Consider the following 15338-nt stretch of genomic DNA (forward strand, 5'->3'; position numbering starts at 1 on the left):
TCATTTGTTTTCTATCGCTACCTGTATGGAACATTGCATCTAATTGTTTATGAATACCGCTAAACATTTTCATAACAGAAAGCAGTCGCTTCTGAATGTTCCTTTATCGTCCATTCGGCTAGGCCTAGACTTTCTCTGATCGCTGTTGGCTGAGACCATGAGCAATCGAAAGTACATATAGTATACAACTCCTGAAATAAACTTAAAATGAAGAAAACTAGTTGTAAACATGGGGGAAAAAAAGCGAGTTCTAAACATACAAAAAAACAATTACACGCAGGGGCGGAGCCAGGGGGGGTGACAGGGGTGACATTCTGCGTGTAAGTGTACGACACTCGGTCTGGCGGACTCCGTGCCAACTGCATCGTCAGAGCGTGTCGCCAACCGATGGCGTCTAGTTCAACAACTTGACTCTCTCTTAATCATTCTTGAAATTAAAATTTGTTGAATGCCACCCCTGCCTGAAATCCTGGCTCCGCCCCTGATTACATAACACTACGAAAAATTCGAAGCGAGAGCGAGAGGCGTGTAAGGCTTTGCCCGCCTCACACCTCGCTCCGCGGTATTCATCCACAACCTCACCGCGCTGCACTACTTGCGGTTATGTAACTAACGCAAACATTTCTGCATGTTGATTTTTTTTTACGTGATTAATGAGAGCATTCGCGTAAGGTCGGATTTCCTTACGTCGGGTCTTCCGACACCCGGGGACTGTACTCGCTTGTGCAAGCCCCTGCCAACCAGCTCGACTTACTTTCCTGTCCATTCGCTCGCTCGCTGGCTGACTTGCACGCTAATTCGCTGGCTTGCTCGCTTCGTTCGTGACTCACTCCCTGCCCACTCTGGCTCATTCACCGTCATCATTCCCACCCCCACTCAGGCCCCCGCTAACTCTCCCACTCACTCGCTTGTCTGGTGGTGTTTATCGGTCGTGTGGAGGCGGAGGAGAGAGGCGGCTCAACGGCCACGGCTCGCGGAGGCCCCGCGCCTCCTCCGCCGTCGCCTCCACGCGCGCCGCCCCCGCCAAGCGCCTCCCGAGCAGCGAGTCCGAGTCGAGCGACGACGGGGACGACGACGACGACGGGGTGGGCGACGCAGCGGCGAAGAAGGCCAACGACGACGGGAAGAACGACGGCGACGAGAAGGGGCGGGGGGGGGACCGCCGCGATGGCCGCCGCCGCGAGGACGGCTCTGACGATCACCTGGGCGTGATCTCCGGCCCCGAGTCGCCGTCGCCGTCGTCCGACAGCGGCAGCGACTTCGACGACGGCGGCAGCGTCTGCAGCGGTGCCCGCCGGGGGCCGGGCCGGGCCCGGGCGGGTCGGGCGCCCCGGCCCGTCACGCGCGCCAACGCCGTGCGTGGCGTCGCCAAGAGGCCCGTGGGCCGCCCGCCCAAGCGGAGGCGCGGCGTTCCAGGCCGCTGGGCCCAGCCCGGGGCGGGGGCGGCCGCGGAGACTGAGGCGGCGGCTGCGGCGGCGGCGGCTGCGGCGGCGGCGGCCACGGAGGCGGTGGCAGAAGCGGCCGCGGCGCCCAGCTCGGGCAGGCGAACGCGCGGCCGCGCGCGGAAGAGGCCACGGAGGGACTCGCCAGCGGGCCGCGGGACGGCGCCGGCCTCCAAGAGGGGCAGGGGCTCGATGCGGACGCGAAACCAGGGCAAGCGAACGATCCGCTATGTGGACGATCAAGGGGACGGCTCGGATGGGTCTGACGGGTCTGACGGCTCTGAAGGGTCTGAAGGCTCTGAAGGGTCTGAAGGGTCGGAAGCGTCAGACGGGTCGGACGGGTCGGACGGGTCAGATGTAGCGGACGTGGGGGCGGAGAGGAGGAGGAGGGTGGCCGTGGACGAGGGCTCGGAGGAGAGCGAGTTCCCTGCGGGCGACGCCAGCGAGGGCTTCGCGAGCGATGACATCAGCCTCGGCATGTCAAGCAGGGGCAGGGTTCGCAAGATGTCGGAGCGCGCCAAGGCGAGCCTCATCGGGTGGTAGCGGCGACACGGTGGTGAACGTTTAATAAGTAAAAATTGTTTGGAGACTCATTTTTTTTTGGAAACGATCAAAAACGGGCATTTCCGCTGCGGCCGCGGTGTGTGGAGGGCGGCGCGTGACAGCCGGCTGCTGCTGGGCCGGACGAGCGGCGAGCGACGCGTTTGGTTACGCGCGGCGTGTTACTGGCACGCGTCTGAGCAGCGGGAACCTTTTTTGGCAAAAGCAAAAAACGAATACGTGATTTTGACAGCCTTCACCTTGTACATACCAAGTGGATTGTGATACTAAAGTAGTGCCATTGCCGAGGACAGAACGTATAACAGCCATACATACCCCTCAGTGACGCACACTGCCAACTTCAAACTCGCAAGACAAAACCCTACCGCGTGGTTTTCTTGACGTACCCGTGGGATGCTGCCACGCCTCGACTTGTGATTCAGAAGTCGCCAGTTTGAGTCCATCACCCAGCGGTGGCAGTTGAATCAATGGGGAAAGTTTCTTAAACACCCACCCCATCTCCCCCGCTCCCCCATTCCCGCGGCAGTATAAATCGGTACACAGCAGTCAGCCGATCAGCAGGCCACGTGTGGTGGGGTAAAGTGTGGGTACTACCACCTCTTCCAAGATGTCGTGGAAGAGCCAGAGGTTGCTCTCTCGATCCCCCGTCTTGTGGGGGAAGAGGCACCTTCCGCCAGCGGTGGCATCGGAAAGCAATTGCAGGGCTGCACATTTGCTTAAACTTTGTACCTTTTACCTGCCTGGTGAGCGCGCATCTCGGAAGTGTTCTTTGTGTGAACGCGACCGATAAATAATGCTCGTGGCGCGTTTCCGGATCGGCGGTGTGGTCCGTTAGCGATGCCATCGCGGTGGGGGAGCGGCGGTATCGCAAAGGGGGGAGGGGGCGGTGGGGTCATTGGATGTGGTGGCGGTGGTGATTGGTTCTCCCCTTGCCTGGTGGGTGCGACGTGGGCCCCCCCCCGCTTATTGGTTTTGGATCGTGTACAGTCTAAGCCTTGCGCCGCGCCTTTGTCGTTTGGAACTGTGTAAAATAGCGTGGTTTTTTTTGCATACCAGTTTTTACCCGATTTGAGAGAAACGGAAAAAAGAACCAGTTGTGATAACGGAATTGTCTCTAAATGCCAGGGCCGCAATCGACTCGTACCAAAGCGCTACCTAATGGGCAACGGCCGGAGCGCCACAACACCTTTTTTGACGGAAACGTTATCGCTTGCCGACGTGAGGGGACTTGCGTTGAGCACGTGTGTGTGTGTGCGCGTTTCTTCTTCTCTCGCACCGTACGTAGCCCACCGTGCTAATCGGAAGGTGCGGGGGAGCGGGGGGGAAATGACAACAAACTAAACGCAAAAAGCAGTTCGGCAGAAACTAGTTTTTCAATCTGACCGTGTCATTCGGGCGGAAGCGGGTTTTTAGCGGTTGATCTTGGTCCCGGTCCAAATTGTTAAACGTGCTGCACTTGCCTGATGATTGCTAAACAAGGGCCCGCGCGTGTGAATGCGCGTGCGACTCCCAACGATCGCCATGTTTAATTGAAACTGGAGACACCGATGTCACACGGGACAAACACGCGCATCAGCTTAGTTTGTAACGCACGTACACGCACAGTCTCCTTTGAATCGGCGTGTTACACAAGCACACGTTTCTCATGTTTATTCAATCGGCGCCCACTACATCGTGTGGGGATGTACATCGGCAGCGCCGTTGGTTAAGACCGGCAGGGTTTCCCCAATGCCGATACTCGTTTAAAGTTGAGTTTACCTGCAGAATTTTTCAGATGTCACTCGCCCAACGCCACCGCTCCCAAGACAAAAGATCCCCCGTATAGCCTTAACAGACTGTAGGAGCAAGTGCCGTTGGCGAGCACCTGTGTGCAGTAAGAGCCTTCATGAGGGGGTGGTGGGCGGCTGGCACCATGGCCGGCCGCCTGTCTCCCTATAGTGGCGATGTTTACACACTGTACCAGGTACACTGGAGGCCGAGTTGACCTAGGGGAGGCCCAGGACCGGTTCAGGTTATCGTCACTGGTGGTGGCCGTGAGCAGGAATAAAACTCGTGTGTCGCCGGGTTCGTAGCGCAGCTACGCTAGCAGCTCCCCACCACTCCACACACACAGCATCACCACCGTAACGCTGGCAGACATGCTCACTTGCAGGCAGGTGTTCACCCTGGGGCCACACGGGGATAGCTGCCACTGGGGGGGGGGAGGGGTCGGAGTGTCCCCCCCCCCCCCTGCTGCCAGGTTGCCTCTCTGTGTACTGCATGGGAAGTGCGGTATGAAATATTGACGACACAAGACCTCTCGCGCGTAACTGAACCTGTGGTGTGTCACACCGGGTTGTTTGCCAATCATCTGGAGCGTGCAGCGTGCAGACGATCTGAAATTGCATTTCCACGCGGAGAACTGATGAATAACAGAAAGCTGCACCGTGCTGGGGGCCTGCGGTGAGAGAAACCCTGCCTCCCGAAGCCATGTCTCGTTTTTTCTGGAGTTTTTCTTTTCTTTCTACAATGGCCGAAGTTAATTATTGTAAGCCGGTGCTTATCCGAAGGGAAAATCGTTCTTTTGGACTGCAGGGAAGAGGCAAATTGAATGTATGTGTGCGTTTATCGCCACGCCCTCGGCGCCACGTACCCAGTATAGTACCGAACGGAATTGCATCGCAATTTGGCTCAAAGTATCGCTGTGTGTATCCTACGCGAGCTGGCATTTTTAATCGGTACAGTGCAGAAAATTGCATTGCGCTATACACAAACCACAGAGAAAGTCCATTGGATATCCTACACTGAGAGTGGCGGTGTATGGGGGGGAAGTGTGGGCTGTATTAGGGGGAAGGCAGAGTGGACGGTGTCTGGGCATGTAACGATTCATCGATTTGAAATCGGTGCTGGCGATCGATGCACTCGCCAAATTCGTTGCGGTGGTCTCTGTTTTACGATTCGCGCGAATGGCGTGCCGGTGAATCTGCGGCGCCAATGGGTTGGACGACGCCGAGAAAAAACGAGAGACGGTCGTCGATGTCGTAGGACAAAATAAGTTCTGATAAATCGCAGCACGCGTGGAATTCTGTGAAAGGCCGTTTGAAGCGCGTCCTCTGAAAGCGTTTCATTCGGCACGATCACGTTGTGATCGGAGTCGCCACTGCGAGGTGATGTCACGTGTGATGACGCCATCACCTTGGCAGACCAAGGCTTATCCTTTGGGCACAGATTTTATTAATTTGCAAAGTTTGGGCTAACGTCTCGGATCAATTTGGCCGGTTTTCTGTAAGGTTTGTGAATGTACTGAAATGTCCATATGGCAGTTATAATACCCCACCCGCACCCTACAGACGAACATGTTGAACTTCTTTCGCACCGTACGTGCTAATCGGAGGTGCGCGGGAAGGACAACACATTAAACACAAAATGCAGGTCTGAAGAAATGTTTTCAATCTACATTTAAATGCGCATAGCTCCAGTGGCTTCCTAATTTCGGAAGGGGAAGAGCGTTCCAGACGGCCGTAGAAGCGCATCTGAAAGCGTGCGCGATGTGGTGACCGTCTTTGTTCGACGGCCAGCCAAGAAGCCGCTGCGAGTTGAGCGGGGGAGTGGGAAGGTGGGGGCGGGCTTGGTGAATCGTTACATGGCCACTCCACAGATCCCCCGCCGCCCGCCTGCTGCTGTAACATCGTCACAAGATTGGGGGAGGTAGGATTAGGAGCGGGGGTGGTGGGGGTGGGTCTTCCAGTGCCCCAAGACCCCCACAAACCCAATTGGCCCCATTCCTCTAACATCACCTCCGTCCCAACACCTCAACTCCACCTCTGCGTTCCAAGTCGATGATTGATGCGTCGATGATTGATGCGTCGATGATTGATGCGTCGATGATTGATGCGTCGATGATTGATGCGTCGATGATTGATGCGTCGATGATTGTTGCGTCGATGATTGATGCCAACGTCACGGAACGCAAGTCGCGAGGGATGCTGCGCTAAAACATTCTGGGTTCCCTGAATTTCGAGTTTGCACTTCCATTTTCTCACTTGCCAAGGGCGCGGGACCCTAACGGGTACGGGTGGTTCTCCACTGGCTATTTGCCGAGCCGGAACCAAACTGTGATATCATGGCCTCACTACATCTGAATCTGGCTCGGGGGGGGGGGGGGGTGGACAGGCAGGGCCAGGTGCAGGGTTTAATAATGTTTGTCGTGCTCATCTTTACGTGCCCCCTTTGTCCATTTGCGTGCGACCGTTGGTAGCACACGTCGGCAGCGCACAGCTTCTGCAGTGGAAAAACGCAACCCTGGTGCCCTCTAGAATTACGCCGGGCTGGCTCGGTGGTACTGCCCCTGGCATGGCTCGGTTGTGCAGTGGAAAAAGAGGTGATCGTGGAAAAGAGGCGATGTGTTGTCCTGAGCAATGGTACGCGTGGCCAAGTCAAAAGCGATGCTTTTTATTTTTATATCTGAAGCCAGCTTTCACGGTCGGTGTAAAATACACACTGCAACTTGGTTCCTCTGCTCCCTGTTTTCTTGTTTCCAGTGTGACGTCCGTGTTATTTTTTTAGTTGGCAGGCTTCGTGTCCTAATTGATTTTGTTCCCCCCCAACACAATAACGGGACCAGTTGGCTCTTGCAGAAAGGCATCTGCCATAATTACATCTCGGGTGATAATAAATTTCGCACACTGGCTACTGCTGCTGTGGCTGTAAATATTTGCACACCCGGGGCCCCCCTACCCCCTTTGTGCTTGCTGCTGGTCTCGACACACGTGGCCATTACATTTGCCCCTCCACCCTGCTCCCGTGATGTTAACTGCATCCTGGATGGGTGACGTTGGGAGGTGTCGACGTTGCTGATCCAGGCGTGGAGTGGCGCACGCACGCCACCTAAATCCAGTAAGGTCGGCAGATGGTAGATTTGCCAAACTTAAATTCTTCTGCAGTGCCAATTGTTTAAGCGGTGGTAGTAAAGCAAGTAGGCTTGTTTTTTTAGCCTGCATGTGTGCGCGTCATCTTCCCATACCTCGCGATTAGCACGGTTGACTACGTATGGTGCGAAAGACGTTCTACATAAGTGTTTGCTTCCACGTTCAAAATGCAAAACACTGCTCACATTTGAAATGCCCAGAACAGCACAGTGCAGGACCCTCCTGAAGCTCTGGAGACAAAGGCGAGGCTTTCCATTATTAAATTCATCACAAATCTGCCATGGTCTGTCCACTGCTGGATGGAGGCCTCCCGAAGCCATCACAGTTCATGCGGGTCCTGCAACGACGCCACAATCCATCTCCTGTGCGCGAGCTGATCTCATGGCTCCATCTCCGGCCATCATCCTCTTGGGTGTTCTCTGCGACCTCTGGCTGCCATTCAATCACTGGTCTCGAACATCAGCCGTCAGCCCTTCTAGCCACGTCTCCAGCCCATGCTAAATTAATTTCCCGGAATGTGGGACTTGAGAAAATATCTACATGATGCAAACGACACGGTGTGGGTGATTAATTGGGCTGTTATGCGATGTGTTAATTTGAAGCTGCTGCTGCAAAACGGTGCCTTGGGTATGTTGCCTGGGGCAGTTTCCCTATTGGTGCCACTGAAAATATTGTAACTACACCAATCAGTGGAGCCCGCACGAAACATCACGCATAAGGTGATTAGATGGCAACAGGAATGAATGTGCCGTTTATGGCTGCACAGACACTGGATTTATATCCAAGCACACCCTTGGAGTCTAAAATTGTTTTTATGCGGTTGTGGCTTGTTGCAGAAGTTGGCCGTTTACAAGCCCAGTGGCCACCCTGGTTAATACTGGGGGTGTTAACCAAAATGACTCAAGTCTGCTTCACGGCCAACGTTAAGGCATCCCGTGATGTGATCTGAGTAACAGTAGGCCCTGTGTATAGGTGACCTGTTCCAAATGCCTCGCAAATTACTTAAATGTGTTAAACCACAAGCCAACATCGCCTCCAACTGGTAGACCACCCATCCGTGAAATGGTAAAATTGCCGAATGTACTAGTCCAGGGGTTGGCAACCAAAATAACGAGCCATTGTTTTAAAATTCGGTGGAAAAAAAAACGTATTTCAAGAGCTGCATGTGAATGCAAGACGGTCCTTAAAGAGCAGCAAGTTGCAGACCCCTGCATTAGTGGTTACAGCTGCCTGATGTATCAGTACACAGGAACATAAGACATGGGTTGCTTCAACATTGCACGTTTATTGAGAACAGTTAAGTGCTACGGCTCTGCTTCTTCGGGGTGGGGCCTGTGGTCTCTGCACACATGGCCTCCTCTTCCTCCACTGGTTGCGTCCGCACCTTCACCTGGGCAGGCCGCTGATACGAGCCCATGCCAGCAGCTCTCTCGGCCTCCTCCTGAGAGAAAGGCGCCTCCCGCAGCCTCTTGAGCCTGAATCGCGAAGGAATGCAGGTCAACCCAGGCGAAAGGAAACTCAAGTTGCCGCAAATAAAATGTGCAATTGCTATTATCATAGGGCACAGCATTTATGTACAATATCAATGTGATTGGCTTACCCATTCCTCTTTTCAGCAGGCAGTGTCAGATTACTGATTGGTTCCAGGTGTTTAAAGGCAGTGTGAGCTGAATGTAATTGGCTATTGGTGCCTTAAGTAACACTATCAGCTAATGATGCTTATAGGCAAACATCACAGATTGGCTACTGGTGCTTCGACATGCAGTGCCTGTGCACAGAGTAGGAACCCAAGAATCGTGATCTGCAGGCCCATGCTGCTGCTGTGAAACAGCTGAAACAAGGTTCTAAGACCAATTCCTGATTGTCCTTGAAGCGTGTTAAACTTGTGTTGTGTATAAATATAACGTTCTTGACGTTATTCTTAATATCCAGGGTGTGTCCTTACCTTTGCTTGTGTGTTTTAGTCTTGAAATGCACTTTCAGGGTCTGTAGGTCAATGAAATATCGCCTGCGGAGAGAACCATTTGCCAGTCACAAATCCTCCATCGTTTGTAGAGATTCGGTTTTCAGGAATGACGCTATGCACGGATACAGCATTCAAAGTAACCATTATAAACTAACCTTTTTATTTTTTTGCCAGGTAAGGCCCACCGCTAAATAGCGATTTTTCAGAAGCAACCTGGCCACAAATGATAGCTTAAGTGGCTTGTGGAAATTGATAGCAGTAGCCAAAAACTCAAAGGCATGTTTCTAAATGGGAAGGGAAAATCAGAGCACCCGCAGAAAGATCCACGCTACCCTAGGGAGGACATGCAAACTCCAAATATACAGCAGCAGCAGGGGTCAGGGTTGGGATTCAACCCACAACCTCCTGTATACCAGGCAAAGTAGTTAACATCTCACCACGGGGACAAGGAGACATGCAAACTCCAAATCTACAGCAAGCATCATCAGGGTCAGAAGATCAAACCCACGACCTCCTGTATACTAGGCGAGGTAGTTAACATACCACAGGGAGAAGGAGACATGCAAACTCCAAATCTACAGCAGGCATCGTCAGGGTCAGAAGATCAAACCCACGACCTCCTGTATACTGGGCGAGGTAGTTAACATCTTGCCACCACTGTGCCCTACAGCATCTCCAATTCGAGGTGTACATGGGAGGGAGATGGCGGTGGTCAGGGGGGGCAGCAGCGCTTAGCCGTTCATCCGTACGCGCAGTGCAGGCAATAGTGCTGAGCGTTCCCCGGCAGGTCCAGGTCCTCCGGCTGATGCAGCAGGGCACCGGCGCTCTCGGGCCGCATGTCAGCGTGCACCTGGTCCAGGTCCCGCGTGCGCCTCTTCACCTTCATCAGCTTGGACTTCTTGGCGCGCTGCTTGTGCGTGCGAGCCATGGTCTCTGCCGTCAAACCTGCACCGGATGAACCAGTGGGGGGGGAAGACAATTGCAGTGCTTGAACCCATGACCGAATACGATTTTGCACGCACTCTTTCCATGTCCCAGCGCTATCACAACCCACCCCAAACACCTCTGCGTTTGGAATTTCCACGTTTTTCTTACCTCCAAGAGTTTCCATTACAGCACCGTGTGGCAGCAGACGCATCCTCTGTATGTAAGTCGGAGCGGTTTCTTGCTTCTTAACGCTAATGAGCAACGCAAGCGTAACTGAAGGCGCTGTGGTAACAAATGAAAGCGGCCTGCGACGGAATCGTAGATATAGGAATAGGTTTTACCCTTTTAACTGGCGCCAAAAGACGTCTTCTGGTCCAACACCAATGGAGACTAGGCTCTAAGAAAAGCTGTCTCGGGTGTGGACCAATCAAATTCAAGGACAGTGCATATTATCAGAGTTGTCTTTTTTGTTTGCATTTTGACTGCTTGTGTTGTGGTTATTGCAAACATGCCTTGAATAAAGGTGTCAGTTTTTGTGCCAGTTAAAAGGGTAAAACCTATTCCTATATTTTGTTTCTGGCAAAGGAGGTCTCATAATGGAATCGTAGATCTTGCTGACATTAGCCAGTCCAATTAAGGGGATTGGCTTAATATTCTTAATCAATCCATGGGTCTATTGGCAATGACTCCTCGACAGCGATTAATCCGCAAATAGCCATACATGGGGGGGTGGGAGGGGAGGGAAATATCTGAACGGTTATGTCGTCGGGCGTACGATGTCGCTCTATTACAGCGCCTCCATTCCGCGTGTAAACCCACCAACCATCACCACCACATTCCTGCCACCATAATCCCCACCTGTGGAAGCCATTTGAGATTAACTGTCAGTCGCCAATTTGTCCACCAGAGGGCGGAAACGAGGCCTTTGCTCGCACAAGCTGCGTTGTACACAGCACTCGGGCCATGCCGGGGATGTTCAGCATGTAAAGCTATAAAATATATATTTTTTTACCAGGTAAGGCCCACTGAGCTTAATGCAGCTCGTTTACAGAAGCGCTCAAATACTCAAACGCGCGATGTTGATTCTAAATGTGGAGGGGTAAAAAAACCAAATACACAGCAGGCATCGTCAGGGTCTGGGATCGAACCCACGTCCTCCTGCATACCAGGCGAGGTAGTTAACATCTCGCTGGGTCGGGGATCGAACCCATGTCCTCCTGCATACCAGGCGAGGTAGTTAACATCTCGCTGGGTCGGGGATCGAACCCACGTCCTCCTGCATACCAGGCGAGGTAGTTAACATCTCGCTGGGTCGGGGATCGAACCCACGTCCTCCTGCATACCAGGCGAGGTAGCTAACATCTCGCTGGGTCGTGGATCGAACCCACGTCCTCCTGCATACCAGGCGAGGTAGTTAACATCTCGCTGGGCTGTGGATCGAACCCCTGGCCTCCTGCATACCAGGCGAGGTAGTTAACATCTCGCTGGGTCGGGGATCGAACCCACGTCCTCCTGCATACCACGCGAGGTAGTTAACATCTCGCTGGGTCGGGGATCGAACCCACGTCCTCCTGCATACCAGGCGAGGTAGTTAACATCTCGCTGGGTCGGGGATCGAACCCACGTCCTCCTGCATACCAGGCGAGGTAGTTAACATCTCGCTGGGTCGGGGATCGAACCCACGTCCTCCTGCATACCAGGCGAGGTAGTTAACATTTCGCTGGGTCGTGGATCGAACCCACGGCCTCCTGCATACCAGGCGAGGTAGTTAACATCTCGCTGGGTCGGGGATCGAACCCACGTCCTCCTGCATACCACGCGAGGTAGTTAACATCTCGCTGGGTCGGGGATCGAACCCACGTCCTCCTGCATACCAGGCGAGGTAGTTAACATCTCGCTGGGTCGGGGATCGAACCCACGTCCTCCTGCATACCAGGCGAGGTAGTTAACATCTCGCTGGGTCGGGGATCGAACCCACGTCCTCCTGCATACCAGGCGAGGTAGTTAACATTTCGCTGGGTCGTGGATCGAACCCACGGCCTCCTGCATACCAGGCGAGGTAGTTAACATCTCGCTGGGTCGGGGATCGAACCTACGTCCTCCTGCATACCAGGCGAGGTAGTTAACATCTCGCTGGGTCGGGGATCGAACCCACGGCCTCCTGCATACCAGGCGAGGTAGTTAACATCTCGCTGGGTCAGGGATCGAACCACGTCCTCCTGCATACCAGGCGAGGTAGTTAACATCTCGCTGGGTTGTGGATCGAACCCACGGCCTCCTGCATACCAGGCGAGGTAGTTAACATCTCGCTGGGTCGGGGATCGAACCCACGTCCTCCTGCATACCAGGCGAGGTAGTTAACATCTCGCTGGGTCGGGGATCGAACCCACGTCCTCCTGCATACCAGGCGAGGTAGTTAACATTTCGCTGGGTTGTGGATCGAACCCACGGCCTCCTGCATACCAGGCGAGGTAGTTAACATCTCGCTGGGTCGGGGATCGAACCCACGTCCTCCTGCATACCAGGCGAGGTAGTTAACATCTCGCTGGGTCGGGGATCGAACCCACGTCCTCCTGCATACCAGGCGAGGTAGTTAACATCTCGCTGGGTTGTGGATCGAACCCACGTCCTCCTGCATACCAGGCGAGGTAGTTAACATCTCGCTGGTTCGGGGATCGAACCCACGTCCTCCTGCATACCAGGCGAGGTAGTTAACATCTCGCTGGGTCGGGGATCGAACCCACGTCCTCCTGCATACCAGGCGAGGTAGTTAACATCTCACCACCTTAGCGCAGTTACAATAAAATGTCATCGTGGCGAAAGCCGTGGATGTCCCCCCCCCCTCCATCACTGCCAACGCTGACTACACCGTCCTCTAGATGCCGCAGCTGCTGCACAGTTGACATGCAGCGATCTCCAACAACAATTGCATTAAACGCAATTCCCCCACCCCCCATCAGTTGTTTGGCTTTCTCTTCCCCTTAGGCACCGGTCTCCAATGCCCGTCTAAGATGACCTGGGCCTCCTCTCCTCCCTGCACAAGCGTCCCACCCATCCCAACCACCTGTTGTTGTTTTTTAAAAAGATTATATCTACTAAGCTCTTTGGTTATTTCGGTAAAGTCACGTGGGTAGAAAATAAATTAAATTAAATCACGACGTTTCGGGCGCACAACACAAGCGTCCGTCATCAGGTGAGACAACCACAGCAAGAAAGAAACTTCAAAAAAGAAACTTCTTGCCGTGGTTGTCCCACCTGATGACGGACGCTTGTGTTGCGCCCGAAACGTCGTGATTTAATTTAATTTATTTTCTACCTACGTGACTTTACCGAAAGAACGAAAACTTCAAATTTAGATCTACTAAACTTTTCGGCGACGTTCTGTTTTTGCACGTGCGACTAACCTGGTCTCGAGTTCTCGCCGAGTGAAACAAAGTAAATCTTTAAACCTTAACTTCCAAGTAGCTTCATTTTTTATTGTTATTAAACGAATTTATTAAAATCACTGTCTGTTGTATCCTCAAATCTTGTAACTCAATTGTAACCCACTTCCCAATGTGGCATCGGCTGCAAACTTGGTATACTCATGTCATACTCATGGCAATACTATATTCTATCATTAAAAATCTAAATAGATATTTTAACACATTATTTTGTACATGTTATGTTTCGGCTTGGTTCTAATTGTCCACGGTAAACTGACGTTGGCTGTAAATCACCACGGGTCCCTTACGTTGTGGCGAGCTTCGGGGTCACTTCCTGGAGTCGTGGAGTTCTTCAATTACTAGCACGGTACATTTAATTAAAGCGTGTTTAAAAAAAAACTTGTTTTAAATATTACTTATTTACACTATATTCTTAACATCCACTGCATATACCCGTTTTCAAATGCCACGTTCTGCCAGTATGTATGCACAGTGCCATGTACGCTGAACTTGTTATTTTGTACGTAGCCAACCGCGCTCATCGGAGGTGTCACAACACACTTCGTGTACACCAATCAAAACCTTCCAGATAATAATAAAAAAAAATCTAACTATATTGCCACGCTTTTTAGTTCTTTCGGTAAAGTCACGTGGTTAGAAATAAAGTAAATCACGTTTCGATCGCAACGGGATTTTTGCACACAGCGTTTGGTGCACGGTGCTTTTTTTTCAGGAATATTTTGCCGATTTTTCCTGGATTTTCTGTTTGCAAAAAGTCACATTGTCACTTTAAGATGTTTTTCTTGTTCAAGTTTTTTTTGTTTGTTGCGGTTGCACCCGATTCAAGAGCCGAATGGCTCACAGGGGCTATACCAAAATAAATTAAACTGAAACACAAGCGGTCGTCATCTCTCCACGTTATATCCCAAACTCCAAGTTGCTTCACCTTATCCCGCATCCATTGCAATGTGTTCCCCCTTTGAACTACCAAATCGCTTGCCCTATTGTCCCACCACCCCCCCCCCCCCCCTGACAACACCCGCAATACGATGCCGTATTAATTCATCACCGTCAGCCATGGTCAATCCACTCCTCGATGAAGGCCGCGTCATCTCGCGATCATGCGATGTAATTACAGTATTAAACATATCACCTGCACACGAACTGCAGTATTGTACTCATTAAGATAATACAATTAAACTCACAGAATAAGTTATTTAAAGTACAACCCGCCACATTCACCACCATTGACACCCCTCTTGTATCGGACTTCCCCCAAAGGCCCGAATCCTCGGCAGCGGCCTCCGCGTGCAAGCGCCGCCGCCTGAGGTGCCTCAAAGGCCGGCGCGGCCTTCTAGGCAAAACCGTAGGTTCCGCGAACGGTGTTCAGGCCTACCTACAAGACCACCACCATTGATGGCATCCCAACACGCCTGCTGTAGATAAAGCGTCGGCTGTCCGGCCACGGTGAATATGGAGTAACGAACAAAGTACCTGTCCCGAGGATGTCTCCCTTCTTCACCTCGTTCACTTCGTCACCACTTCTTCCCCACGTGCGGTCACGTTGGCGAACGGCAGCTGATCGTGCACGAAGGGATCGCGGCGATTTGCTCACGCGGGGTCGTAGTAGTAGTCGTCAGCTATTGTCCCCCAAAGATTTAAATCTCAGATTTAATTACCGCTGTCCCTAATCACCTCACGCATTAAACCCTTAACCAAGACCCCCATTACCCCTTAATCCTAACCCATCAATATGTACCCTGACTTTAACCCTCACCACACAATCCTACAACTCTAATCCTCAACCCAAATCCAACAAACCCTATCCAAAAAAACTATAACCGCAAACGTGACCCACAAAGGCCCTAATCGCTCATCCTTAAACCCAAACTTTACACTATAACCGCTAAACCCTATCCCAAAACGCAAATTCGAACCCCATAAACTCAGACCCATAAACCCGAACCCATTAACCCTCAACTTACCGTTAAACAATACACCCTAACCCCACTACAGTCAACCTAGCCCCCAACGGAGGTCGACTTCTTCGTGACACGTTATTTGTTACGGGGTCACTGTCTTGTATTCACCACACGGTGCACTGTGGCTC

The 15338-nt window shown here is 52.4% G+C and overlaps 2 protein-coding genes across 4 annotated transcripts in view; one reads left to right on the top strand and one right to left on the bottom strand.

Moving 5' to 3' along the window:
• BRWD3 (bromodomain and WD repeat domain containing 3) overlaps window positions 1-6493 on the top strand; it is a 46529-nt gene extending 40036 nt beyond the window's left edge. For all 3 annotated transcript variants that reach the window (XM_076053308.1, XM_032976615.2, XM_032976613.2), the window contains one exon: window positions 940-6493. In XM_076053308.1, the coding sequence (XP_075909423.1) occupies window positions 940-1985 (1046 nt within the window). In that variant the 3' untranslated portion in view covers window positions 1986-6493. The remainder of the gene's footprint in view (window positions 1-939) is intronic.
• A 1682-nt stretch (window positions 6494-8175) lies between these two features.
• ZNF593 (zinc finger protein 593) lies at window positions 8176-15159 on the bottom strand. The gene is made up of 4 exons (XM_032976624.2): window positions 14723-15159; window positions 9626-9821; window positions 8856-8918; window positions 8176-8385 (listed from the first exon to the last, which is right to left on the bottom strand). The coding sequence occupies exons 2-4, from the start codon at window positions 9802-9804 to the stop codon at window positions 8208-8210; spliced, it is 420 nt and encodes a 139-aa protein (XP_032832515.1). The 5' UTR covers window positions 9805-9821; window positions 14723-15159; the 3' UTR covers window positions 8176-8207.
• Between the last annotated feature and the right edge of the window lie 179 nt (window positions 15160-15338).

This window comes from Petromyzon marinus, chromosome 60 (genome assembly GCF_048934315.1).
Source record: "Petromyzon marinus isolate PM22_M1 ecotype Great Lakes invasive population chromosome 60, UKy_Petmar_22M1.pri1.0, whole genome shotgun sequence".
Taxonomy (NCBI): domain Eukaryota; kingdom Metazoa; phylum Chordata; class Hyperoartia; order Petromyzontiformes; family Petromyzontidae; genus Petromyzon; species Petromyzon marinus.

What these genes read in the sequence shown, in the direction of transcription:
- ZNF593 (XM_032976624.2), bottom strand. Translation starts at nt 9,804, where the DNA reads ATGGCTCGCACGCACAAGCAGCGCGCCAAGAAGTCCAAGCTGATGAAG. An exon ending in CACTATTGCCTGCACTGCGC is followed by an intron (nt 8,919 to 9,625) that starts GTACGGATGAAC and finishes TTCTCTCCGCAG; the next exon opens with GCGATATTTCATTGACCTAC. An exon ending in ACTAAAACACACAAGCAAAG is followed by an intron (nt 8,386 to 8,855) that starts GTAAGGACACAC and finishes TTCGCGATTCAG; the next exon opens with GCTCAAGAGGCTGCGGGAGG.